At 42.5% G+C, this 26,156-nt stretch overlaps 1 protein-coding gene across 19 annotated transcripts in view; it reads right to left on the bottom strand.

Annotated features, from left to right (window-relative positions):
- TRAK1 (trafficking kinesin protein 1) overlaps positions 1-26,156 on the bottom strand; it is a 148,197-nt gene that overhangs the window by 88,282 nt on the left and 33,759 nt on the right. For 14 of the 19 annotated variants that reach the window (XM_083577691.1, XM_083577703.1, XM_083577683.1 and 11 more), the window contains one exon: positions 6,005-6,291. Coding sequence is in view for 1 of the 19 variants with exons in the window: in XM_083577683.1 (XP_083433809.1) it covers positions 6,005-6,291 (287 nt within the window). In the remaining 18 variants the exon portion in view is untranslated. Of the gene's footprint in view, positions 1-6,004; positions 6,292-6,801; positions 6,938-9,021; positions 9,180-26,156 lie in introns of those variants that run through there. The other 5 variants (XM_083577684.1, XM_083577705.1, XM_083577693.1 and 2 more) reach the window with 3 other exon arrangements.

Here is a 26,156-nt window from a genome sequence, read left to right on the forward strand (position 1 = left end):
AATGAAGGGGAAATCTGGGTGCGTCCTATGGGGCGAATGCAGGCTTTCGCTGAAGCTTGGAGAGCGAGAGGGGTCGGTGCGCACCGACTCCTCTCACTCTCCAGGCTTCAGGAAGACATCCGCAGCCTAGGCAGCCCTGTGAGAGGTCCCGCAGGGATGTCTAGGCTGCGGATAGCAGCCTGCTTCCCGGAGCGTCGGGCGCCCTGAAAGCAGAGCACCTGGCGCTTCGGGAACACATCCGCAGCCTAGGCAGCCCTGCAGGAGGTCCCGCAGGGATGTCTAGGCTGCGGATAGCAGCCTGCTTCCCGGAGCGTCGGGCGCCCTGAAAGCAGAGCGCCCGGCGCTTCGGGAACACATCCGCAACCTAGGCAGCCCTGTGGGAGGTCCCGCAGGGATGTCTAGGCTGCGGATAGCAGCCTGCTTCCCGGAGCGTCGGGCGCTCTGCTTTCAGGGCGCCCCGCGCTTCGGGAACACATCCGCAGCGTGGGGAGCCCTGCAGGAGTTCCCCGCAGGGCTCCCCACACTGCGGATAGCAGCCTGCCGCGCGGCGGGCAGGGCGCCCTGAAGCAGAGCGCCCCTCGCGCCGGGCATACATCCGCAGCGTGGGGAGCCCTGCAGGAGTTCCCCGCAAGGCTCCCCACGCTGCGGATAGCAGCCTGCCGCCCAGCGCGCAGGGCACCCTGAAGCAGAGCGCCTCTCGCGCCGGGCATACATCCGCAGCGTGGGGAGCCCTGCAGGAGTTCCCTGCAGGGCTCCCCACGCTGCGGATAGCAGCCTGCCGCCCAGCGGGCGGGGTGCCCTGAATCAGAGCGCCCCTCGCGCTGGGCAGACATCGGCCAGCCCCACAAGCTCAGGGGACAGCAGGGAGGCACAGCGCCGCCATCCCGCTGTTCCTCGACCTGGTTCGGTTTCTCCGACCTGCTTTTGTGGGGGGAAATAAAGGGGGGGAATTCCTTTATTTCCCCCCCAAAAAACTAGGTGCGTCCTATGGGACGGAGCGTCCTATGGGACGAAAAATGCGGTAAGTGCAGTTTAAAGATAAAATAATCATAAGGAGCGAGACTTGAAGCACTTGTCAGCAAACCAAGGAGGCTCACAAATCGCCTCACCACAATCTTCCACACTATGGTGAGATGTATTGTATTTCTAGTTAAATTATATTAACATGGAACAGAGCACACCAAGCACTCCTGTCTTCCACTGCCTCCCGCAGTTTGGTCAAACTCATGCTGGTAGCTTTGAGAACACTATCCAAACATCTCGTCCTCTGTCGTCCCCTTCTCCTTGTGCCCTCCATCTAGAAGGGGGTTTTTTTAGGGGGAGGGGTTAGGAGATGCATTTCCTATCTCTTTTTTTGGTAATGCCCATCCTACTCTGGGCAGCTACTTTGACATAAGGCGAGATGAAATTAGGATGGGGGTCTTCCTTTCCGAAGGGATTTCTGTATCGCCAAAAGCTGCCTACTGTCATGGAAAGGGGGGGAAGAAGTCTGCCAATACACTGGGGGGGGGGGAATGAGGCAGATTGGTCTTGCTATTAACTGATCGGTAACCTGACAAGTGAGAAAGGCCATCTGTTGACAAAACAAAGTGAGGAGACATATGGACACCACCATTCTTACAACACTGGCTTTGTTACTAGAATCTGCTGTATATTGAGCAATTACAATAGGAACTGACCTTTTTTATTTTTTAAAAAAAACCTTCCAAGAAATATACCACACCTCAGTGCACTTGAGATAAAAGCTACTTTAAAATAATCTGGAAAAGACTGATGCAGAATATATTATAAAATCAAAAACATGTCAGAATAACATGCAGGTATACTCATTAGTGGGGTTTGTTTTCCACCAATATAGATCTTTACTCCAGTCAAAAGGAAATAAAAAAGTTAAACAGCAAACCCAGAAAGAAAAATAAATGGCGCTTTTTATCGCAGTTCCTCTTCTGCAATAACAAGACATATTCACCAAAAAAATAAGATTGCACCACCAGAAAGAATAGAGGCTTTTGTTATCCCCTAATACTTCTACAACCTACACTGTCCAGACAGATGGAGGGAGACGCTGAAGAAGCAAGACGCTATTCATAAAAGCAAAGAACATAACTGTTAACAATGCGCCTTTTGTTCATTTACCATTGTAATTCAGCATTTAAGCTGAACCACAATACAATTAAATATAAACTGCATTAAAAGATTAAAAACCCATCTTGGATATCAAAAGTAAAAATTATTATGATTTTTTATAAAGCACTTAACAAATCCACAAATTCATTGTGGTTTATATCTTTTGATATTTTAGAAGTTCCACAAGAGTCTCTCTCTGTGTGTCTCTGTCTTTCTGTGCATATGTGTGGTCCTCTGGAATCTGTCACGTGTCAAGGATGTCAAAGTAAATGTATACTATACTGAACGCCGCTTTGGGGGGAAAAAAAGGCTTGCACTTCCAGATTTGGGCTATTTGAACAAGTAGCCTACTTGACGGCCAGGGCATCCCTCCAAAATTTCTCCTAGAAGGAGAAAATCACACTGAAGGCAAGAACACTAGATGGTGCTATAGCTTCACATCATCAACTTGTCACCTTCTAATGCAAGGCAGAATGCAAATAGAGCAACTTCCAAATAAAGACAAAGGAAGTAGCAAACAGGTTAGAAAAAGGTATATAAAAAGGCACAGTGACAAATATTAGTGGGAGGAGAGGACAAGGTTAGAACAAGCATTTAATGCGCTCCATTCATTAGTGCTCCTTAGCCATATCAAAATCATTCAGCATATCAATAGAGCTAAGCTTCATTCTGCTTTCCCACTGGAAGTCTGATAGAAAATCCATACCTCTCTCACAGTGAGTAAAAACATTATGGACCAGCCAGCAGACTACTTTCTTTGCTGGGGATTATGGGTTCCCAATTACTCACAAATGCGGAGTGCAGCTGAACCTGGACACTGAACTGTTTGGCGGTAAATAGTAAGCACATTAAATGAAAACTATAATGTGAAACATTTAGGAGAATATGTACTTGCAGCCTCTCAGCATGGGTTTTGTCGTCCAGTCAAGAGCCATGCAGGGGGGCTTGAACAAAAATGAGTCTGGGAGGGAGGGAGGGAGGGAGGGAGGGAGGGAAGGAAGGAAGGAAGGAAGGAAGGAAGGAAGGAAGGAAGGAAGGAAGCCTACTTAAACGGCAGACTGCTCTGCCATGTAATGGTACTCTGACATGGGGTGGGGGAATGGCTATTCAACAAGACTTCTAAGTGGAGACATTTATCCACTTGGTATCTATACTGGATCTACATTTATTTCATATGTGAATTGTTGTTCAACATTGCCTTCATACATGCAAATGTCTTAGATGTTTTTACATATGAAATTCTTCTATGCATGGTTTTTACTGCATTGTAAATCACATAGATACACATCCCAGGAATAAATAAATGAAATTAACCACAACAATAATTATTTATGTGTGCTATTTTTATAGAGAGATATATCTACATCTGGAAATTGTGATGCAGCTCTAACGCAGCATCTCACGAGCTAAGTGCTTTCCATATACCTGGCTCATTCCAAGCTGCTGGGAAAAGAGAGCTTTTAGGGGCTTCTGGCTACTAATTACATGACAGACTGTTCCCATCACCAATGAGACAGAGAGTCAAGTTGCAATTGGAGCTTAGAGAAAGTGATGGTTCAAATAAGCTTTCCCTAAAGGAATGGGACTTGGGGAGATACCTGCAGAACAAGCAAGTGACATGCAAAAAATGAGGAATTTGATCTAGACACACTGAAGAGGATGGTGGCAATAGTCACAGGGGTAGATTGCTACCCCTGCCACAGTCTGAAGTGGTACAATCCAGCAACAGACACAGCAGTCACCATTTAGGGGGCGTGGGTGGGAGAGATTGATAGTGTTAGAATGAGAAGAGTTCCAAGAAGCCAGTCCAAAAACCAGAGAGAGAGAGAACTTTTAGTAGAAACACTGGGAAATAAGTGAAAAGAGGGAAATTCAGTAAGAGGCAGTGCAAATTCAATAGTGCAAAAATCATTGTGTATAACACTGCTTAAGTAAAAGAAGTTGGTTCTTGCAGATTTTGCAGAAGGAAGAAGCAATACAGATATGACAGTCACCTGGACATGGGGAAAGAATGAAAATCCCAAGAGAACTGCAAACTGAGAAACCAAGAAATTGCTTAAAGAATGGTGGTGTTCAACAGAACGCTCAGGAGATTATTTATCAAACCAATATAAATGTTAGCCCTAAGGAGATCAGATTTCAGTTATTTAACAGCACATTTATAAGTTGGCTAAAGAGTATCATGAAAACCTTGTGCTGAAGACCATCCCAAAAGATAGCCCAATGTAGGCTTACTATGTCTCCCCCATTTTGTACAATCTGTATCAGTCCCTGAATGAACCTCCATTCAAGGATTCCCTGCAGGATGTTATGAAAGAAGGAAGTGCATAAAATAACACTGTTTTTAGCAAATGAGAAGAATCAAGAAACCTGCATTTCTGTTATATGGCACCTTGTCAAGAGATAATCTGTGATCAGATGAGCTGCTCTGACACACAAACAGAAGGAAGATATTAAGTTAAATTCTTCCTGATCGCGGAATACTTAGAAAGAGGAGTCATAAGCACGATTTTGTTGCAACATGCCCAGAGCACATGTTTCCTGTAAGAAATTCAGTTTCTTGATGCTGTTTACCTGCAATCTTTTTAAAGCAAAACAGAAATGCCTGAATCACAGGGCTGTTTGGGGTGCACATAACCCTAAATCCCTATGCTTGAACTGAATCCCGATGAGATCCAGTCAGGACCTGCAAAAAATACTGAATTCAAGAATTTTTATGGGAATATGCTCGCTACTTTTCAACGGCCTGAACAACCTTTAAGAATGAAAAGACAGCAATTGCAGCCAAAAACAGTAACCACAAGCACCTATTAAAATTCCAGACTTTTACCGTTAATGGAGGCTGCATCACACCTGCAGAGAAACATTCTCCCCATCACTCTCAAGCATCCATGTGCCTTCCAACTCAGGGAGAACTTACCTTGCGAAGTCAAAAACAATTATTTCATCCCACCCAATCACAAAAGTGAACTGTGTGTGTGTGTGTGAGAGAGAGAGAGAGAGATAGGGGTGTACATGGTGTGGTGAAGGTGTGGCCTCAGGAAACAGTTCTGTGTATGCTCAGACTGCCCCTCTCAGCACCCCTATGAGGTCAACACTGAAGCTGCTGGTTCGCCTCATGACAACAGATGGAGCATAAGCCTTCATACTGGAGCTGACTTCTAGGCAGCCTGATCAGTCACCTGTTTTCTTCTGCTCAGAGACATATGAGAGGGCCCTCTCTGCCCTAGCTATACTTTTGATTAGGACTGGCTGAGCGCTGCAGAGACCTTCTTGGCCAGAGAACAACAGATTGACAGTAACGTATATTGGACAGGAAAGATTTTGTGGCTTTGAGATCTTGGGGGGTTATTTATTTATTTATTTATTTATTTATTTATTTATTTATTTGATGATGGGTGTGGAATGAATGAATGAAATGAAATACAACAACAACAACAACAACATCACCATCCTTGGGAGGGCTGTGCCCCAATAGCCCTAATGGACCAGCCTCCAGCATCCCCCACAATAAATTCAATATGTAATTTCAATATGTAACACAAAAGCTAACATGCATGATTTGTGATGTCGTAGAATCTGCTCCTCAGACAAGGGCAGGTTTTTGCTTCCTGTTCTCTGGACTAAATCTGAATAAAGTTTCACTGAGAATACTAGAGTTCCTGTGCTTGTCTGCATGAGGCATCTCCCATAAGAGAATCTAGAGCTGTATCAGTAGCCCTGCAAGAAGATGAATCTTTTCTGGAATCTAGGCAAGTATGCCTAATTTTAGCTCTGCAAGAAGCAATGTTGTTGGCTTCTGCAGAGGAGGCAGGTTATTACCTCCAAGGAGATGGACAGAACAGCCAAGTCAACAGCCAACTGGTCAACAACCTACCAGTAATGGTGCCAGCATCTCTGTACTCCCTGTAGTCTGATGGGTCATTTTCCACGGCTTCGCTTACATAGTGCTCTTCATGACAGGCTAGGACTGCATGGTCGGTTGTCTCAGGAAAGGGCACAGTGGCAGCCAAAGTGCAGTCGTTCAAAGCTGTGGCGTCCAGCTTGGCAGGTTTTACAGGGAAGTGCCAACTGCCATCAGGGGGGCCAGCACTGGAGACTGGGTCTGGCAGAGGTAGAAAATGCAACCTTCCTTCTTTGCAGTAGTTGGCTTCCTTGGGAGGTCTGTAAAACATACACCAGATAGAGAGAGAATGTGAGCAAGGTTTAATTCAGGCAGTCACAATAGAGTTAATCAAAACATAACTCTTAAGCTGTTTGCTCTTTTTCAGCAATTCTAAAGTACATGGCAGCTGTCAGGGTATAAACGGTCTCTATTTTATTCTTAAATAGATGCATTTGAAGGTTAGAGCCTGGGGATAAAGTCAGAGGTTGAGGAAGTCTCCAATTTCCAGTTTCAAATAAAAACAAACAGAAGAACCCATAAGGGTGCCTAAGATCGATGAATATGATGCAATAGCATCTTATCATTTGCCACATCAATGGGAGCCCAGGCTCAGCTGCCATAACCAGTACCACCTGTTGTCCCAAGATTTTATTTACTCACACATGAAAAAGGCCGGAACTGCCACCAATGAAAATGAAGATTAAAGCATGGCAGTGGCTGGCAGGATTAAACCAATTATGGTGTTCCCAAGCACAATCACTACATCAATTCCTGCCCTAGAGACATACTCATTTTCAAAAGTGACTATGGCAGTCAGTCAAAAGTCACATTTTCTCCCCCAGTTCAGCTATATATCAGGCACTCCATTTACTGCTGGGTACTTCTTGCATGGCAAGAAGAAGCCAAAGACCTACAGCATACACTGATGTCCCTTAAAGCAAGCTGACTTTTATTGTGAGCAACAACCCACGTGCTCAAAAACATCTTTCTGCCAGGTCATATCCTTAAATACACTGAATGCATCAAAGGGCATGTCTAAATGACTCCAACTCATATCAGTCTTTCAATAACCACAGTCCAGACATTCTTCAGCCCACAGTGGCTCCCAATAGTCCGTACCTCTGCGGTATACCAAGTTCTCATTATGAGAAAATGTTTTAGAGATAAGGCACCCTCATCCTCATCGTGGAATACTTCCTTAACTCCCATGTATTTTTCTGTATGGAATCGGAAGCAAATGTTGTATGGATCTTTAATGCTGTGGAATTCCAGTTTTACTCCATTACACAAAGTCATTGGAAAATGAGTCTAGTCCTCACCAAGCACATGCTAGAAATCCTTTGACCAGATTAATTTGACTTCCTGATTGGTCCTGATCCACCACTTCGAAGCACAGCTTCTATAAGTAACTGACACAAAAGAAGGGACATTTAGTCCTTCTAAGGGAGCAATGGGCACACTTTAGGCCTGTTGGGTCTCCCATGGTTTGTTTTTGTTTTTGTTTTTTACTAGAACCCAAAACCTACCAAAAAGAGTCAGGTAGTAAGAAAACATGTAGTAAGGTTTTTTTTGAAACATGTAGTAAGAATTAAAGGGCATGGTACCCCTGAGCATATTCTGAGCCTAATAACTTGTTTTCTCTTCACAAACACACAGCCCATTCACACCAAAAGTCCGCAGCTAGTTAGCTTTCTTCATTTCAACAGCTTCATTTAGCTGCGAAAACTTGCTTTCTTGTTAAAGCTATTTAAGAGTTAGAAACCTTTGATGATCTACTGCAAATCATCCAGAAATCTACTAGATTTCAAACCTACCTTCTAGCCACTCCTGTTCTGCAGAGTATGGTTAGCCCTTGTGTAGGGCACACTTTGATGAAGCCTGTGACTTGGCTTCTTTAAGCTGGGGACATGAGTCAGCCAAGCAACATGGGTACTGCAGTGGTCACATTCCTTTCTGCCTTGGGAGGCCAAAGCAAAAACCCCTAAGCCTAAAGTATTGGGAGGAGGCCATGCGTTGATCTTCCCCATGCCAATACAGTTTTTAAAGTGCCATCACTGACTCAACAGCAGCATTGACTCTTCATGTTAAGCCAGTAGAATGGGAAACAGTGGTACAACTGTTGCTCTCCCATTACTGGTTACCTAGCCTTAATCTTCTGCCCCAAGTGAAACCAAGCCTAAGCAAATACAGCTGGTTTTGCTAATATTTATCCACTGTAAACTGTTGTTCCCCTTCCTCTGTCACAACTTAGGCAACCACTGAACAAGCAAGGACATAATATCTGCACAGCCAGAGGCAATTTTGAAGGCCTGTATCACAACCAGTCTTGGTGCAATGAGCAAGCAGCTTCTCATTTCTTCATGTCTATTCAGAAATAAGTCTTACTGCATTCACCCCAAGGTGAATGGCGTTAGCAATGAGAGGCATTCTGCCTCCTCTTTTTGTGCTTTGGAAATGGGCTGCAACACGGTGTATTGTCTTGCACAGGTGCAGCATGTATAATCTGAGCGCGAGGTATTATGATCCGTTGACATTTGCTGCCTGAGTGTGTCTGTATGTGTGCACATGTGCATAACTGATTGAATGCAACCCTCAACAAGGCATGTGCCCCTAGGTGAAAAATTTTGCTGCCTGCCCAGTGAGCTTTCCAGGTATATTCCGGTACTGGTGCTCACTCTATCTGGAGTTCATCCAAATGGGAATCTGGAGTCAAAGAACCTCGAACAATTTGCTTACAAAGACTCATTCGCTGAACTAGAAAGTTGTTCTCTCCTTCATCCCTCCCACAGACACTACTGAGATAAAAACTAGATGTGAAAGTATTGGCTTTAGGGACTTGATGCTTAACATGATTATCTTAAACATTTCTTTTTATTATGTATGTTTTCTTTCATAAGTATCCCTTATAGCTGAACTTCAAAAGTAAAGAGATCAGGGTGTTGTTTTTTTTAAAAAAAGTTTCACCTCTAAAGCTATAAAGAAACCAGATGTGGCACTGGAGAACTTACATAGGTGTTTTGTTTTAATTACTGCATAAAACTCATCAATTGTGAGTTCAGGGAGAGGAGGGCGGAAGTGCAGACTTCTGCCCTCTACAGAATAATTTGTACATCTGCAACTGGGTACCGGTACTCATAACTTGATAGAAGTGCCATGGGTGCCACGACTGCAGCAAAAGAAAAAGAGGTGAGATCCATTATAAAATGAGATCCATTATAAAATAAACCCTGGAAGTATATAATAACTTACTAAATCTCAGTCGAATCATTTATGTACAAATTTGTCTGACAAAACCATACATTTAAAACATAGCACTGCTCATACTTTTTCTCTCTTTAGTCACAATCCCTGCCAGGCAACAAGACAATTGTGGTCTAAAGAACAAATCACATATTTAAAATGTCAACGTTCTAGACAATAATATCTTACTGCATCCCTTCTGAACCCTCATTTTTAAGGTTATCTTTCTTGAATGGTAGGAAGCCACTGTTTGAAATTCTCATGTTCTTAGATTCCATATCTTTGTTTAAATTTCTTTCCTGTCCCACCCATAGGCAGGGGTATATCTTTTATTTGCTCAATTACTATAGTAACTCAGCCAGTCCTTCAACTCAAAATACATACATGAACAATAGAGGGCCTTGTGGCTGTCAGATATATTGTGGCACACAAAGTAGGTGTGTGTGTACACACACACACACACACACACACACACACAGAACAAGATAGAACATTTTTACAAGAGGCCCAGCAACGCAAGACAGAGAGGTGTGCCACATTACTATGCACAGCAAAAACAAAAATGAGATTCAGTCAAGAGTGTATATACATATCTAATGACCAAGACAACATAATATACTGTTACATATGGCTCAATATTTTATTGTCATTTAAGAAAATTAATTTTTAAATTGGATTTAAAGGGATATAGTGCTACCCATTTCTAACTAGTTATGAGTTAGAAGCTAAGAGGAATTCTGTACGTAAACATCTGTGGGAGGACAATTATGTTATCCTCTGGCTGTTATTCACCAGCAACAACCCAGGACTTTGCTTCTGCCACAAATCCTGGTGTCAACTCTGTCCTCATCTCTAATCAAGGGAAACTATCATTAACAACGTTTGCCATGCTATCAGGAGCTCATTAACTTGTACATCTTCCAAAACAGCACATGCTGCCATATGCCAGCAGTGCCCTTCTGCCATATATATAGTCCAAATCAGACAGACCCTCTTTAGATGTTTATGTTCCCTATATCCGTGCCTGCTTACTATTTTGCCACCAGTTGGGAGTGGGTCACACACATTCTTGATTGAATCTTTTACTCTTTTGATCTCTGCCCTGTAATCTTTGGTATTATTCAGCCTTAAACATCCCTACACCTCCTTCTCTCTATTTCTACATATTTTATCTCATTACCTAGCCATATCTATCTATAAAATAGTCTTGAGAAATACAATTAACAGCCATAAGCTTACTGATTACTTGTTTTTAATGTCTAATGTTTATGTGCTGTAAGCCACGCAGAGTGGCTGGGGAAACCCAGCCAGTTGTTGTTGTTGTGGTTACTTCTTCACATCACCTTTTTTCTATGACCCGCTTCACATGTAATACTAAGCCAAATCATGTCTACCTAGGCGTGAACATGCAGACATGCAGATACTCACAACAACAAAAACATAGCAGCTTCATTCCTCTCCCTTGTTGCTGTGCTATTTGGAGTTAAACTACGGTTTGACTTAGTGTTACAACTGGATATGGGCTCATAGTTTGTCTTGCTCCAGATAAACCATGAGCTGTAGCCAAAGTTTGTTCTTAGCTTACCACCAGTCATTTTCCTGGAGCGAGGCAAAGCAGAGCCCAGGTTTGGATGCAAGGCTTAGCTCTGGATAGCATAGCAGCAGGAAGTGATGCAGGCACAATTTTTGCTCCAAGTACACATTTGTTCTGCTAGCCATGGTTGGCTTAGCATTGTATGTGAACTGAGCCTCTATCTCTCATATACAACCATGTTGCAAATGCAAACCTTTTTTAAAAAAAGAACCATCAAAGAAAGGTGTTCATAGGATTCGTATAGATGACTATTTAACAGCCGTTCTAATATTGCTTACAAACCACAGCTGCAAGCTAAGTCTCTGGGGGCGGTTTGATATCACTCCACCAAAGCACTCAGCAGCATTTCCATGACATGCTCAGATGGAAAAAGAACCATCACCAGAACAGTTTGCATATATTAGAAAGGTCTGTGATATTCACTCCTGTAACTCCAAGCTGTTACCATGCATAGAAGCACTAAAAGGCTGCTTAGGAAGGTTTAGGCAACTAGTCTTGCTAACCAAAATTGCTACCTAGATTATTCCTTGACCACTAGCTGCCTGGTCATGAACATGGTCTTTCAGTAACAACTAAATATATTTGTGTGTGTGTGTGTGTGTGTGTGTGTGTGTGTGTGTATGCATGCACACAAACACACAGAAAGACCCTACAAGATAAATTGTAGGGCTGAGCTAAAAAGGAAGTGTTTGATTAATCCTTGCATGGAGCAGCAATTAAAGTTTAAGTGCAAATACAAATGTAGCATGGCCCATTCCTTAACCATAGCAAATTTCTTTCCTCAAGGAGGTCAGAGATGCATACATGGTCTCTTCTGCCTACTTTAGTCTCAGAGCAACCCTTCCAAGTTTTATTAGGTTGAGAGATCATGACTGGCTCAAGACCTCTCAGCAAGTTGCACATCCACCAGGGATTTGAACCTAGGTCTCTACATTTTAAGATGAAGGAATGGGAGTAGGTCACAGATTGCATGCTCCCGATCCATCCTCTTGTTTTTCAAGTTCTACTTGAACTTAACTATGGTTTGGTGCTATTGTTACACCAACTTGTTTTGAAGCTATTTACAATTCCTGATTATGCATTAACCATGGTGAACCGTGTACAGAACCATGAACCATATTTCAAAGTTGGAAGAATTCATGCTTAGGTAGGAAGGCAGAGTGTGATAACACATCATGTTCCTAAATTCTAAAAAACGCAGCTGCCATAAGAGGCAGCATGTTCACATCCAGCTGAAAGATCAAAGTCCAGGAAGAGCGACTAGAATTATATTCAGACCACCTCTGGATATGAAATTGGACTCAAGAGCTTCCTTTGCAAATAAAACAAGCTCAGTTTTCTGATTGGTGATGCCTCTGTGAAGGAAGTTCAGTTTAGGACACAAAGAGGGACAAGGAAAACAAATGATTAACAAAATCTGGAAACAGCTGTACCACTGAGAGTACGGAGAAAGTTGTGTGCCTAATGGATGTGCATACACAAGTGCACAAAAACAAGTTGACTTAAAAACAAATTAAATGAACAGCACTGTGTGAGAAACAGTGGAGGTTCTTTTTTTAGCCACCTGCAGAGGAACCTGATGACCGTTCTTAACTATAGAAATGTTGTCTGAAATGTAATCGTATGATCAGAGCAACTGAGTAAAGTTACACAATTTTACATAAAAGATAGCACAAGTGAAAGTGAGACCATAACACCACAAAGGTTAGTGAAATTATCTGGGTGTGATGAAATATAGGTAACAGTAAAAGGAATAAAGAATTTATTGAAGGGATTATAAGAATGCTTCCTTCCTTCTTGAAACCTAGAGATGTTATTTCGGAATCTCTTTCATTATTTCTTTCATATTTTCATAGTGACTCATGGAAAAGGATGATTGTTGGTAAAATCTGCAGATGCAAGCAAATCGGCAGGGTTTATGGAGAGAAAGTGGTTATGCAGGATGACTCGTGGACTAATAAAATGGGGTGAAATTGAATGGTACAGAGCCATAGATTTGAGAGTTATAAAAGTCATCTGCCTTGACAAATGCAGAATCAAATCCAAGCAGCTTTAGTCTTTCGAGTTGCTTAAAAACAACAGCATAACTCAAAGTGTTGGTGCTGACCTTTAAAGCCCTAAACAGCCTCGGCCCTGTATACCTGAAGGAGCATCTCCACCCCCATCATTCTGCCCGGACACTGAGGTCCAGCGCCAAGGGCCTTCTGGCAGTTCCCACCCCACGAGAAGTGAAGCTACAGGCAACCAGGCAGAGGGCCTTCTCAGTAGTGACACCCACTCTGTGGAACACCCTCTCATCAGATATCAATGAGATGAATAACAATGTAACCTTTAGAAGACATCGGAAGGCAGCCCTGTATTGTGAAACTTTTTAATGTTTAATGTTTTATTATGTTTTCATATATGTTGGCAACCATCCAGAGTGACTGGGGCAACCCAGTCAGAGATGATGATGATTATATTGTTTTTCAACAATCCAGATCCAATCCAGTGTCAGAAATACAGTTTAGGGCAATATGGTGCTCTATTGCATGGAGACCATCTTAGAATCTGTAATATTTACTCATGAAACATGGTGTTCCAGAGGCCTCACTGACCCCACTGAATATGGGTGCAAGGATAGAGAATGGATTTCCTTTACTTGAAACCTGGCATTTTGAATTCAAAAAATGAACTAGGAAATTGCATTTTAAAAAATCTATCCTAGAAAGTGGGATCATCCAAGCTATATACAGAAGTGGTTTAAGAGTAACTGGTTTATATCTGGAAGATTTGGGAAGCATCTCAGCTTCAAAGAGCAATATTATTGTAATATTGCTAGCAACATTAATTACTTTAAATGATGTACCTTCTTTTTTAAAAAAGTTAATTAAGCAGGTGACTCTCACAATGTGTGCAGAACATTGATGTAATGGACTGAAATCAATCCTGACCCTTCTTTCCTCCCAGAAGAAATCAATTACATGCTGGCAAACTCTGCCACCCTAGTTTAAGCTTCCAATGGCTCTACCTCTAGTAAATTAATTACTCTAATTACAAGTTCATTTTGGGTACACAGGATGTGAAAGACAGACAGTCCACAATTTTATGTTGGGATAGTTAAAGCAATAGGCAGCCTTTACTATGAATAGTACTTTCAGGTCAAAATTGCAGTGTTCCAATATATTTTTCACAATTTGAAGCCCAGATATCCACACCACCACCCCAATTATGGAGAGGATGCAAGTGTTGAATGCATATTAAAACAGAAGTGGCTGGCAACAAATTTTCAAATTGTTCTAACTTTCCTGCATTGCAACAATATGAAACTAAGGAAGAATTTGAATGTTTAAATAACAAAGCCATTTGTGATGTACAGATGGTATTTAACACCAACTAAATTAGCCAAAACATATCAAATGAGAAATAAGAATTGTTGGAAATATAATGATAAAGAATGAGATTTTTACCATATGTGGTGGACTTGTGATAAAGTCAAAATATTCTGGGAAAATATATATATATAATGAGTTTTTAAAAATGTTCAGATATACTTTCCCTAAAAAACTGGAGGCATTCCTGTTGGGGATGACCGGAGTGGAAATATTAAAAGCTGACCAGAAACTGTTTATGTATGCCACTACTGCAGCCAGAACCTTATTAGCCCAAAAGTGGAAACAGCAAGAATTACCGACAGTAGAGGAATGGCAGACGAAGATGATGGACTACGCGGAATTGGCAAAGCTGACAGGGAAAATCCAAAACCAGAGTGACCAAGCGTTCCAGGGAGAATGGAGTAAGTTTACTGAATATACAGACAATTATTGTAAACATATAAAGACACTAGGTGGACTGCGGTAAAATTTGCAATGTTTAAAAGAAGAAACTTTCTGCTTGTGCTTTAAGTTTTTAATAAGTTACCTAAATGTAGAAGTTAGACAGTATAAATGTGTGGTTTTAAGATGTGTTTTATAAAAACCAGGTGATGGAACGGAGGGAAGTCAACAGCTTTGTAGAGCTAGAAATTTGTAAAAGGTGATATGATGTTATAATATTGTTAAAAATTGAAAATTAATAAAAACTATTATAAAATAATAACTAACTAACTAACTAACAAAGCCATTTGCAGTACCATAGAATACTAGAGCTGGAATGAAACCCAAGGGTCATCTAACACAATCCCCTGCTTTCAAGAATCTCAACAAAAGCATCCATGGTAGATAGCCATGCAATCTCGGCTTAAAAACCTCAAGTGAATGAGAGTCCACAACCTCCTGACAGAGTCTGTTCTACCGTTGAACTGCTCTGTCTCTGTCAGAAAGGTTTTCCTGATGTTTAGTCGGAATCTCCTTGAAGCCATTAGTTCTTGAAGCCATTAGTTCCAGCCCTACACTCTAGAGTACGAGAAAACAAGCTTGCTCCATCTTTCATATGACAGCCCTTTCGATATTTGAAGATGACTATCTTAGCTCCTTTCAGTCTCATCTTTTCCAGGCTAAACATACCCAGCTCCTTCAACCATTCCTCATAAGGCTTGGTTTCCAGGCCCTTGATAATCTTGGTTGCCCTTCTCTGCACACATTCCAGCTTGTCAACATCCTTCTTAAACTGTGTTGCCCATAACTGGACACAGTATTCCAGGTATAGTCTGACCAAGGCAGAATAAAAAGGTAAACGTAAAGGGACCCCTGACCATTAGGTCCAGTTGTGGCAGACTCTGGGGTTGTGGTGCTCATCTCGCTTTATTGGCCAAGGGAGCTGGCGTACAGCTTCCAGGTCATGTGGCCAGCATGACTAAGCCACTTCTGGCAAACCAGAGCAGTGCATGGAAACGCAGTTTACCTTCCTGCCAGAGCGGTATCTATTTATCTACTTGCACTTTGACGTGTTTCAAACTGCTAGGTTGACAGGACCTGGGACTGAGCAATGGGAGCTCACCCAGTTGCAGGGATTCGAACCGCCGACCTTCTGATCGGCAAGTCCTGGGCTCTGTGGTTTAACCCACAGCACCACCCGTGTCCCTTAAGGCAGAATAGAGTTGTACTATTACTTCCCTTGGTCTGCACACTATACTTCTGTTGACGCAGCCTAGAACAGCATTAACTTTTTTGCTGCTGCATCACTGTTGACTTACGTTAAACTTGTGGTCCACTAAGACCCCTAGATCCTTTTCACATGTAGTACTGGTAAGCCAGCTGTCCCCCATCTTATATTTGTGCAGCTGGCTTTTCTTGCCTAAGTACACAGAAAAAAAAATCATACTTGCACCCTAACTTCTGCAATTTATTGTCAAGTCTGATGTCTCTCACTTCCTTTTCTCCATTGCAGTTTTCTATTTGCTTCAAACAGCCACACAATTGTTTCTTTCCCTGATCTGGTGCCCTTCAGGCTACAACTGCCATTAGTCGCAGCTATCACAGCCAACGGTCACGATGGGAGCATCATCCGGACAGCACCAGACTGAAGAAGACTGCCTGAGGGCCCTGGAACCTTCAATAATAGGGTTTGATACAGCACAGGGAGGCAAAAATCCAAAACTCCCTGTGCGTAAGCAGAGGTGCCAAGCCTTCCAAATAGTTTGGCAAGCACCTTCTATGTACTATCCAAATATATAAAGATGATAGATTCCCAAAAACAACTGGTGTGGTGCAAGCTGGTGTCACGAAGCAGCTGAGCGGAGAATCTAGAATTGTGGAACTCAAATCTTGAGTCAGTCTTGCTGCAACATGTGCTCAACCTCAGTATTATGGGGATACCATAGGAACCAACTCCCAGCTCGAGGTCCCTTTGCCACCTCTCCCCCAAATAAAATATTTGAGGGGGCCAAGCACCTCCAAAGTTGATGTGCATTGCCATTCAAATGGTGTGCATGTGCCACGTCTTGTGATCGATGGTGTGGGGCCCCCAATATTTTATTCAAGTTGGCACTTCTGGGGTATACTAATACTAATCTACTACACTGTGAGCTGATTCAAAGAGTTTTATCCGTCTTATGTGAATTCACCCTGTGGCTATTGTAAGGCTTAAAAACACAATGTATACTATTTTTGATTTACCTAGCAGTCTTATATACATGCAAAGCATTACTGAACTAAAGTCATCCTTAAAGTGAGAGATTCAATCTTTAAATTAAACACATGCTGCTAAAATAATGTCATTCTGCTTCCCCTTCCCATATGTTTCCTCATAAATCACCTGGGCAGTGAGCACAAACTATTTTTTAAAAAGACAATTGTGTAGTACTGTTTTGTTTTCGGTGGCTAGTCCACAGTTTGCAGCCACCAAGATTCTGCCTTCCCTGCAAGTCTGGAGCTGGTGGGGCAGGCAGATGGAGCACATTAGTAATGCAGAGCCAAAGTAAAAAACAACCCAAAGCATCTCAAACAGGGGCAATGCTAACTCCATAAACTTGTCCCACATCTCTGACTTGGAGCTTTGACCTTGTGCTTTCAAGGCACTCCAAGCACCTTAGAAGCCTCCAGTCAAGTTGGCAGGCTTCGGATCCCCTCTTGAGTTCCAATATTCGGAGTTCCAAAAGTCCAGGCCTTGTCAGAGGACAGCAGAACATTAATCATAGTGAGCATGAGCAAGAACAACATTGTGAGCTCCTTTTGATATGAAGTCCCATGTTGTTGACCAGTGTTCGAAATTAGCCAGGCGCCAGGAGCATTTTGCACCTAGCATTTTGCACTAGTGACCAAGTGAAGATGCCTGGGTGCGTGAATGGCACCTGACATCTCCACCATCTGGAGATGCATGCCTAGGGCTCACTGGATCTTAACTGTTTTCACACACTAATGCCCCATCCTGTAGAATTCTATCAGTTATATTTTATCTGTGTGATTGGAATGAATTTCAGGAACCAAAATGTTTTTTTCTGTGCAGCCTGAGCAGGAGCAGTCACCATTAAGAAAAAGAGGTCAGAAAAGGTCAATATATATGTGGGCTGTCCCTGGATCAAGTGACTTTTCTTCTTTAAGTTCTCAAAGCTCTTAACCAGGGGTCAGCAAACTTTTTCAGCAGGGGGCCAGTCCACTGTCCCTCAGACCTTGTGGGAGGCTGGACTGTATTTTGAAAAAATATATATGAATGAATTCCTATGCCCCACAAATCACCCAGAGATGCATTTTAAATAAATGCACACATTCTACTCATGTAAAAACACGCCGATTCCCGGACCGTCTGTGAGCTGGATTTAGAAGGTGACTGGGCCAGATCCGGTCCCCAGGCCTTAGTTTGCCTACCCATGCTCTTAACCTAGCTCAATGTTGTCATCTGAACTAGCCAGATGTTTAACGGATAATCAATCACAGACAGTCCATCACTTGAAAAATAAGACTTTAGAGCTGTCTTACCCCAAAATGGCAACTAGACATTCCATTTTGGCGAGTGTAACCCTGGTTTAAGGAGCCATTTGGCGCCTAGTTTATATACCTGAGTTTCTAACACTATTGCTAACATTATGACTGTTAACTTGAACACGAATGAACTTTGAAGACATCTGGCATGCAACTGATATTTGAAAGAGTCCCCGGTTTTGCAACTAATCAATGCACTTAAGGGCAAGAACTGTCTGCCAGATGTGCATATTGGATTCAAATAGCAGTGACCTTAAACACAAGACTATAAGGCAGCAGTAGTAGTGACCTTGGTGCAGTCCTAGCCCATCTGCCAAGTCCTTGAGTCATGTTTTGCAGAAGGTTAGTAAAATATGCCAACAGATGACAAGCAACTTTTCACGTGTGTGTATGCTTGGGAGTAGGGCGTGAGGCTCAAAGACAGGACAGAACATGATACCATGCGTGAACACACCATTATATTTCCTTCTCTCAAAGATAAAATCTTCCACATGACCTTCACTGAAGAAATAAAACCAACGAGAATATTCTCAGTGGCTTTTTATGGAATATAGCACTGTCCCAGTCATTGTAGCTCCTCAGAGCAAATGCTAAGCAATGCTATAAATAGCGCTTCCCTCGTGCGAGGCTCATGTTCTATTAAGCAGGCACTGTCAGCTACTTCCGTCTTTGGCTCTGTAGAAATTACTCCCCGTTTCAAAACCCCGGACACCTTCAAAACAACTGGAAAACCTGAAACCATTAAAGTGATTTCCAGCCAGGTTTGTGGCCTACCCTGCTCAGTTAAGAACACATCAGCTCAATTCAGCAAGACACAGACATGAAAAGCAATATATCCCCTTTACATAGCAGAAAAGTGTGGTGCAAGCAGTAGCTGTGATGAGTGGGACAAAATTAAGCATTTTGATGTGGTGATGGGTATAAGATAACTGGGGCAGTGCTCAAGTCAAAGGGTTATCAAACATGGTTCAAGGAACTGGAAATATCAAGATCTTATTTATTTTTATTTTTGACAGACATATTTATACACCATTATTCATCTAAAAAATCAGCAATCTGCAACAATTCTACATAAAATAAAAACCCTCTCTCCCTCTCTAGATATCATGATATAACTATCATTGAAAGATGTATTCTTAACTGCCTGCATAAGCATGACAGAATTTTTTTCAGCAGGCATTTAGAAGCTGAAACACAACGCGCCTACTGAATCTCGGCTGGCAGACTTATTCCAGAAGACTGGGCCGAAGACACTAAAGGCTTGGTTTCTTGTTGCTGTCAAATGAGGCTTGCCAACTGGGGGAATGGCCAACAAGGCTCCTGCAGAAAGAATCATAGAATCTTAGGGTCATCTAGTCCAACCCCCTGCAATGAGATGATCTCAGTGACTTAGCTGGGATAAATCAGGGTTCAGCCAGTCGCTAAGGTACCCTGGGCCTAAGATGCTCAGGGCTTTGTATATTAATACAAGGACCTTGAAGATGGCTCAGTAGTAGATGGGCAGCCAGTGCAGATGTTTTAAAAATGGTGTTGCATCACTCTGGCCGCCATATTCTTCACCAGTCATAGCTTTCGAACCAGGCCGAAGGGCAGCCCCACACAGAGTGCACTGCAGTAATCCAGCCTCAAGGTTACCAACCTATGGACCACTGTGGTCTGGCTGAATCTTTACTGATTAAAATATACTCTACATATGCATTTCACTAATGCTGCATTATGGATGTGGATGTCAGAAATATTCTGCAAGCATACAGATGGAAGGGGGAAACGAAAGCCATGTTGAGAACACAATGAAGGAGAGAGAAGGAAACTGGGTGGCATGTGACCAGGGTCAGGGAAGGTAGAATCACAGGACTTCACTCCTGGCACATCAGAACAACACTGGAGCAGGTAGCGCTGTGGTCTAAACCACTGAGCCTCTTGGGCTTGCCGACTGGAAGGTCGGCGGTTCGAATCCCCGTGACAGGGTGAGCTCCCGTTGCTCGGTCCCAGCTCCTGCCAACCTAGCAGTTCGAAAGCATACCAGTGCAAGTAGATAAATAAGTACCGCTGCAGAAGGAACGTAAACGGTGTTTCCGTGCGCTCTGGTTTCTGTACCGGTGTTCCATTGCGCCAGAAATGGTTCAGTCCTGCTGGCCACATGACCTGGAAAGCTGTCTGATGAGAAACACCAGCTCCCTTGGCCTGAAAGCGAGATGAGCACCACAACCCCATAGTTGCCTTTGACTGGACTTAACCGTCCAGGGGTCCTTTACCTTTTTACATCACTCCTGGCACATCATAACAACACCAAGCTTCAATTTGTACGTCTTCTGGGTGGCTTTATTTGTGACTATAAAACAATCAGATGGCTACAGCAGCTGGAATCTTATCTACTGATGAAGTTTAGTGTAAATGAAAGTGGGGTGCAGCTTTGGATTGAGAGCAGCTGAATGCCAGTATGAAAGCTCTTTTAATTTTAAAAATGCCGCTGCCAAGTATTGTGCTTATGTTATTTTATTGAAGCGACCGTTTGCAGAGCACCAGAGAGATTTGTTTTCACCCACATTTCTCGAGTTGAAATAACAGCGTACACAGTATGTAGGCTTTGGTTCTTAGAAGTGTGTCATACCATGACTAATCAACCAGATGGATAAAATATCCTGGGCACAGATGTGCTCTAGGCTTTTATGTCATGAAGAGATCATGCACCATTGTGTACGTGTCACTGGACACTTAAAGTTGAAATGATGGGTGCTTTCAAGGAAAAGCAGCGCTGTATTACTGAATTCCTACAGAAGGTCAAGTGATCCAATTTAGAGATGGTGCCTTCAGATTGTTAGTCCTGCTTTTTTAATATATATTTTTTAAAACACCAGCTGTCAAATCCTGGCTTACCTTTACATCCATTCCAGGTCAGGATGAACTATGTCTGTCTGTCTGTCTGTCTGTCTGTCTGTCTGTCTCTCTCTCTCTCTCTCTCTCTCTCTCTCTCACACACACACACACACACACACACACACACACACGTTCTTGATACAGGAATTTGTACAGTAGGGAAAGGGTCACTTTTATTTAAAAATAATAATATCCAGCATGTTGTTGTTAGAGAGAAGGTGATGGGTAGTTGGGTAACTGACTGAAAGTAGCTCAACTGCTCAGCGCAGTAAAAAAGAGAGGGGGAAAACCCACTCGATTCCTATGAATGTGTGGGGTACAAATGGGATGTCATATTGCATCATGTTCAGTGGCACCCAGTGGTTTGATTCAGAAGTAAGACTCTGCAAATCATGGTTTGTCTTTCAAACATACAGCCAAACCATTGCTTGGGCAGCCTCCCTCTTCCCTGACCTCTCTCAAGATGTCCCAAATGCTACCCCAAACAGTGACCCTGCCAGAGTAAAAATGATGTCCTTCTTCAGATGTAATGCCAAACCTCACTTTAACTTGTGGTTTGGTGCTAAATCTGAATGCAGTAGTAATTGCTAAATTGCTAACTTGAACAGGGTCAGCCCAATGCACTTTAATACTTGAGGCAAAAGAAAAAATGGTGCTTCACCCGTTGCTGCCAATGTCTGAGGCACATCAAAGGCAGTTGGGGGTGGGAGAGGCCAGAGAGGATCAGGTGCTGGCCCCACTCTTCCCAGGCGGCACATGGGCAACAATCGTTTCTCGGCCTTTTGGCTAAGATCAAGTGTAGCACAAGTGGTGCGCTCCGGGGCCCCCAGATCTGCTACCCGTCCCAGCTGTCCTCAGCCTGCTGCCCAAGACAACTGCCTCACTGAGCCTAATGGGTGGGCTGGCCCTGAACTTGAACCACCACAACAAAGTGTTCCTATTTAATTTTAGCACTACACTACAAAAGCACTCCTGTGCTTTTAAAAAACAACGCAATTCAACATAGAACCTTATGCCCTACTATATACTATAGTGGTACCTCAGGTTAAGTACTTAATTTGTTCTGGAGGTCCGTTCTTAACCTGAAGCACCACTTTAGCTAATGGGGCCTCCTGCTGCCGCCGCGCCGCCGGAGCATGATTTCTGTTCTTATCCTGAAGCAAAGTTCTTAACCTGAAGCAGTATTTCTGGGTTAGCGGAGTCTGTAACCTGAAGTGTATGTAACCTGAGGTACAACTGTATTCAGAATCCTGTCCTACAATTATCCTGATCCCATTACATTACAGTAAATATGAGAAATAGGACTAATAATGGAGATTAACTTCAGTTTTATGCAATAAAATGTTTACGGGGACTGCGAATATGAGGTAGTGCTTTATGGCCAGGTCAGCTTACAATCATTGATACCTTGACCTGCCAGGAGGCTTCTGGGCTAACGCAGGAACCCCAAAACATGGGCAAAAGTCTCCGCCCTATATTATATGCAGCATTAATTTAGTGGTCCTGTTACACGTGCTGACAATGTGATCAACATGCAATTGTAGTAAAAAGTAATCCCAAGCACAACCAGCTAGGGTTTTATACTCATTTTACACTCATTCTCGGCACTAGTCTCTAATAGAAGCCCTAAACACACACTTACAGGGGCAAGAAAGTATTTGATTTTGGGAGTATGATGGGAAATTACATTACAGTTAAATTAGGCTGCCAAGAAAACAGAGTGGATTTTTTTGGGGGGGGTATATGTTCTGAATGGCATTGGCCAGGGTTATTTCTTCTCTTTCCCTCCCCTTTCCAGGTACTCCAGGGTTTAGCTTCACCATTTTTAGTCTCTCTCTCTCCCTCTCCCTCTCTCTAAGTGCTCATTATTGAGTTTAGTCTCTGCCCCTCCTTTCAATCCATTATTTTCATAGTCCCATCAAGCCTTTCAAAAATAACTTCCTAGTAAAGCATGTGCATACACACTGAATCTCAAAAGGGAAGGATTTCAATTGCACAGCAACCTTCAATTAATAAGAGTTCCACAGGCCATAAGCTTTCTGCCCAACCTGCATCCTTCAGCCAGGCAGAAGTACTCTATTTGATGGGTCCTCTATTTGATGGGTTGACCAGTTTGAAAGGTAACAGAACCATAAGAAGGGAAAGCGGGAGGGGTCTTGTAGTTACCCAACAACAGTGAACACCTGAGTAGCAGATTGAGCAGGCAGAAGGTGGCAACAGGAGAACAGGGTTTTTTGTGGAATGCTGTCCCCAGAGAGGAATGCCTGGCATCATCACTGTATCTGTTTAACTGACAGGCAAAACATTGCTCTTTACCAAGACTTCAGCCATTAAATAATCTGTGGCCTGTTAAAGCTGTGGGTGGGTGGAGACTGTTATTAGGATTATTTTATTATTATGCTATCTATTATTATGCTTTTAATATTGCGCTCTGTAAAATGTTTTCTTAATGTTGTACACTGCCCTGATATATTTTGATACAGGGCAGTATATAAATCGAACAAATTATAAAAATAAACAACCAAGACTAACAGCCTTATCATCCTTTAAAGTGTGTAATCTGTACAAGAGCTGTACAAATTGGGGCCATCACTTGTACAGTGGTACCTCAGGTTAAGTACTTAATTCGTTCCAGAGGTCCGTTCTTAACCTGAAACTGTTCTTAACCTGAAGCACCACTTTAGCTAATGGGGCCTCCTGCTGCTGCCACGCCGCCGGAGCACGATTTCTGTTCTCATCCTGAAGCAAAGTTCTTAACCTGAAGCACTATTTCTGGGTTAGCGGAGTCTGTAACCTGAAGCGTATGTAACCTGAAGCATATGTAACCCGAGGTACCACTGTAGTAACAAATGCCATAGTTTAACTATGATGCTGTGTTAAACAGCAATCCTCTTGTCTGTCACCTAGGCTGGACATGCTCTGAGCTTACAGGGAACAAGATCAGGAACTAAGGGATTTCACCTTTAGTTATATCTATGATAAAAGTTTTTATATAGTGAGATACTCTCAGACCTACCCTTTCACACTATAGCTATGTAAGAAAATTTTGGTTTCAATTTGTTGTACTTATTTTAGCTGATGCAATTTGATCTTCATAAATTTGTATATGAGAAAACTAATCATTCTAAAAGTAAAAGACATGCTATAATTTTTTTTAATGGGACACATTTAGGTTGCAACAGTCATTTTATTCAAAGAGACTCAAACAAGGAGACAATGCCTTCCATGGAGTGATTGCAACCTGGATTTTTATTAACTACTTGTCCTATTTTTTCCCTTTTTACAGGTTTAAAAGATGCTGCTCAGTCATTTGGAAGTAGTTTTCAGTTCATAAAAGGTTTTCTAAATAATTGATCCAACTGATTAATTTAGTAAACACTGCAGCCTTATAAGCTAGACCATAAATGCAAAAATGAGTCATTGATGTAGTTCTTTCAATTCACAAGCTGATAATAGGTAAAGTCGCAATTGGAAAGGGTGGGGTTCCCCATTCTGAGGGCTCTCTTGCCACAGTCCAAATGCCTGCATCTAAACTGCTTGGAAATATGACTTCACTTTCACCAGTCTCTTTTGTTCCATCTGAACTGGCTTCCTACAGCCCCAATCTCTGCCAGGACTGTCAGTGACTCTAGGGAAGAAGTAGACGCCAGCCCTGCAAATGCTAAAAATAGCCCCTTTGCTAGAAAGGCATGAACATTATCAGCAAAAGACAGTCATGCTAACTAGGGAACAGCCCAGCAGGCCTAGATGAAAGCACTGTACACGAGTTGAGGAAGGAGGACGAAAACTTTTCTCTAATGCCTGAAGAAACATGGAAGCATAATGAGGTGCTAGATCCCATAAAACACAGAAAACAAGGGGGGGGAATTAAATTATTAAACTAAACTCTTAAAAAGCAGTATTTTTAAGCAGAGACATGGATTTTTGCTTAACTTTTTAAGCCACCGGAAGCAGAAGCTGCTGTTGTGTGACCCTGTTAAGCAAGGCTTCAGGGTGGGGGAAGGGGGACAATGGCAGGGATGGCAAAATGGGATGGGCCACCCCTGGTTTTGGGGTGTATTCCTGGCTCAGGCAGTCCTTCTCCCTTCTCTCCAGCTGTCTCCTTGCACACATAATTCTTTCTGGGAGGCAATAATGGTTGGTTTTTTTCTCAACTACACTTGCATGAACATGATTTGCAAATCTCCTTTTAACCGTGGAGGCAACTGTGGCCTGGACTACACATGGTTCATTAAAACGCCACCGTAGATGTAACGCTATCCATGATTTGCTTCAAAAAATGGCACAGAGACAGGAATTGCCATTGAGAAGAGAGGATGTAATTGGGAAGAATTTGCAGGGTACTCCTGATCTAACTGGTCAGAAGAGTGAAGACAGGGCAGATTTGGGGATAGAGGGAAAAGTGGAAAGGTTTTTTAATTAAAAAAAAAGCTAATCTAGGGGAATTGTACTTTGTTCAAACTGCTTTGTTCAAAACGTTATCCCCACAATAGCTGAACATTCTTAATACATTTTGAAAGACAGACAGTTAAAAATTCATTTTTAAATGGGGTTTAGAGCATCCTTTCCCAACCTAGGGGCCTCCAGATGTTTTGGAATACAACTCCCATTACCCATAGGCTTTCCTGGCAGTGGCTGATGGGAGCTGTAGTCCAACCATGGACTACAGATGTTGACATCTGAAAGGCACTAGATTAGGGATTGTTGGATTAGAGAAGACACAGTTAGTGAATAATAATACTTTCTGCTCTACCACACGGAAAGAAACTATGCTAGGAAACATTTATATATAGAACAAAATCAGACATGTCATCCCAGACTCAACAAATAAGGAAAAAATATTGCCAGGTCACCAAAACATTACTGGTGAAATAAATATTTCTAATAGAATGAAGGGTGGAGAATGCATTTTACCCCCTGATCTTTATGTCAATATTCCTTTCTGAATGATCTCAATTTTTTATACCCTTCAGACACACTCTTAACTTAAAATATCGCTCTCACTAAAACTACCAATAATGAGGTTTGGGCCTGCTACTGTTGCCAATTAAATAAACCACTGAAAAATGTAACGTTTTATGAGTAAAAGGTTGCT

This window comes from Podarcis filfolensis, assembly GCF_964270895.1.
Source record: "Podarcis filfolensis genome assembly, chromosome: 12".
Classification (NCBI taxonomy): domain Eukaryota; kingdom Metazoa; phylum Chordata; class Lepidosauria; order Squamata; family Lacertidae; genus Podarcis; species Podarcis filfolensis.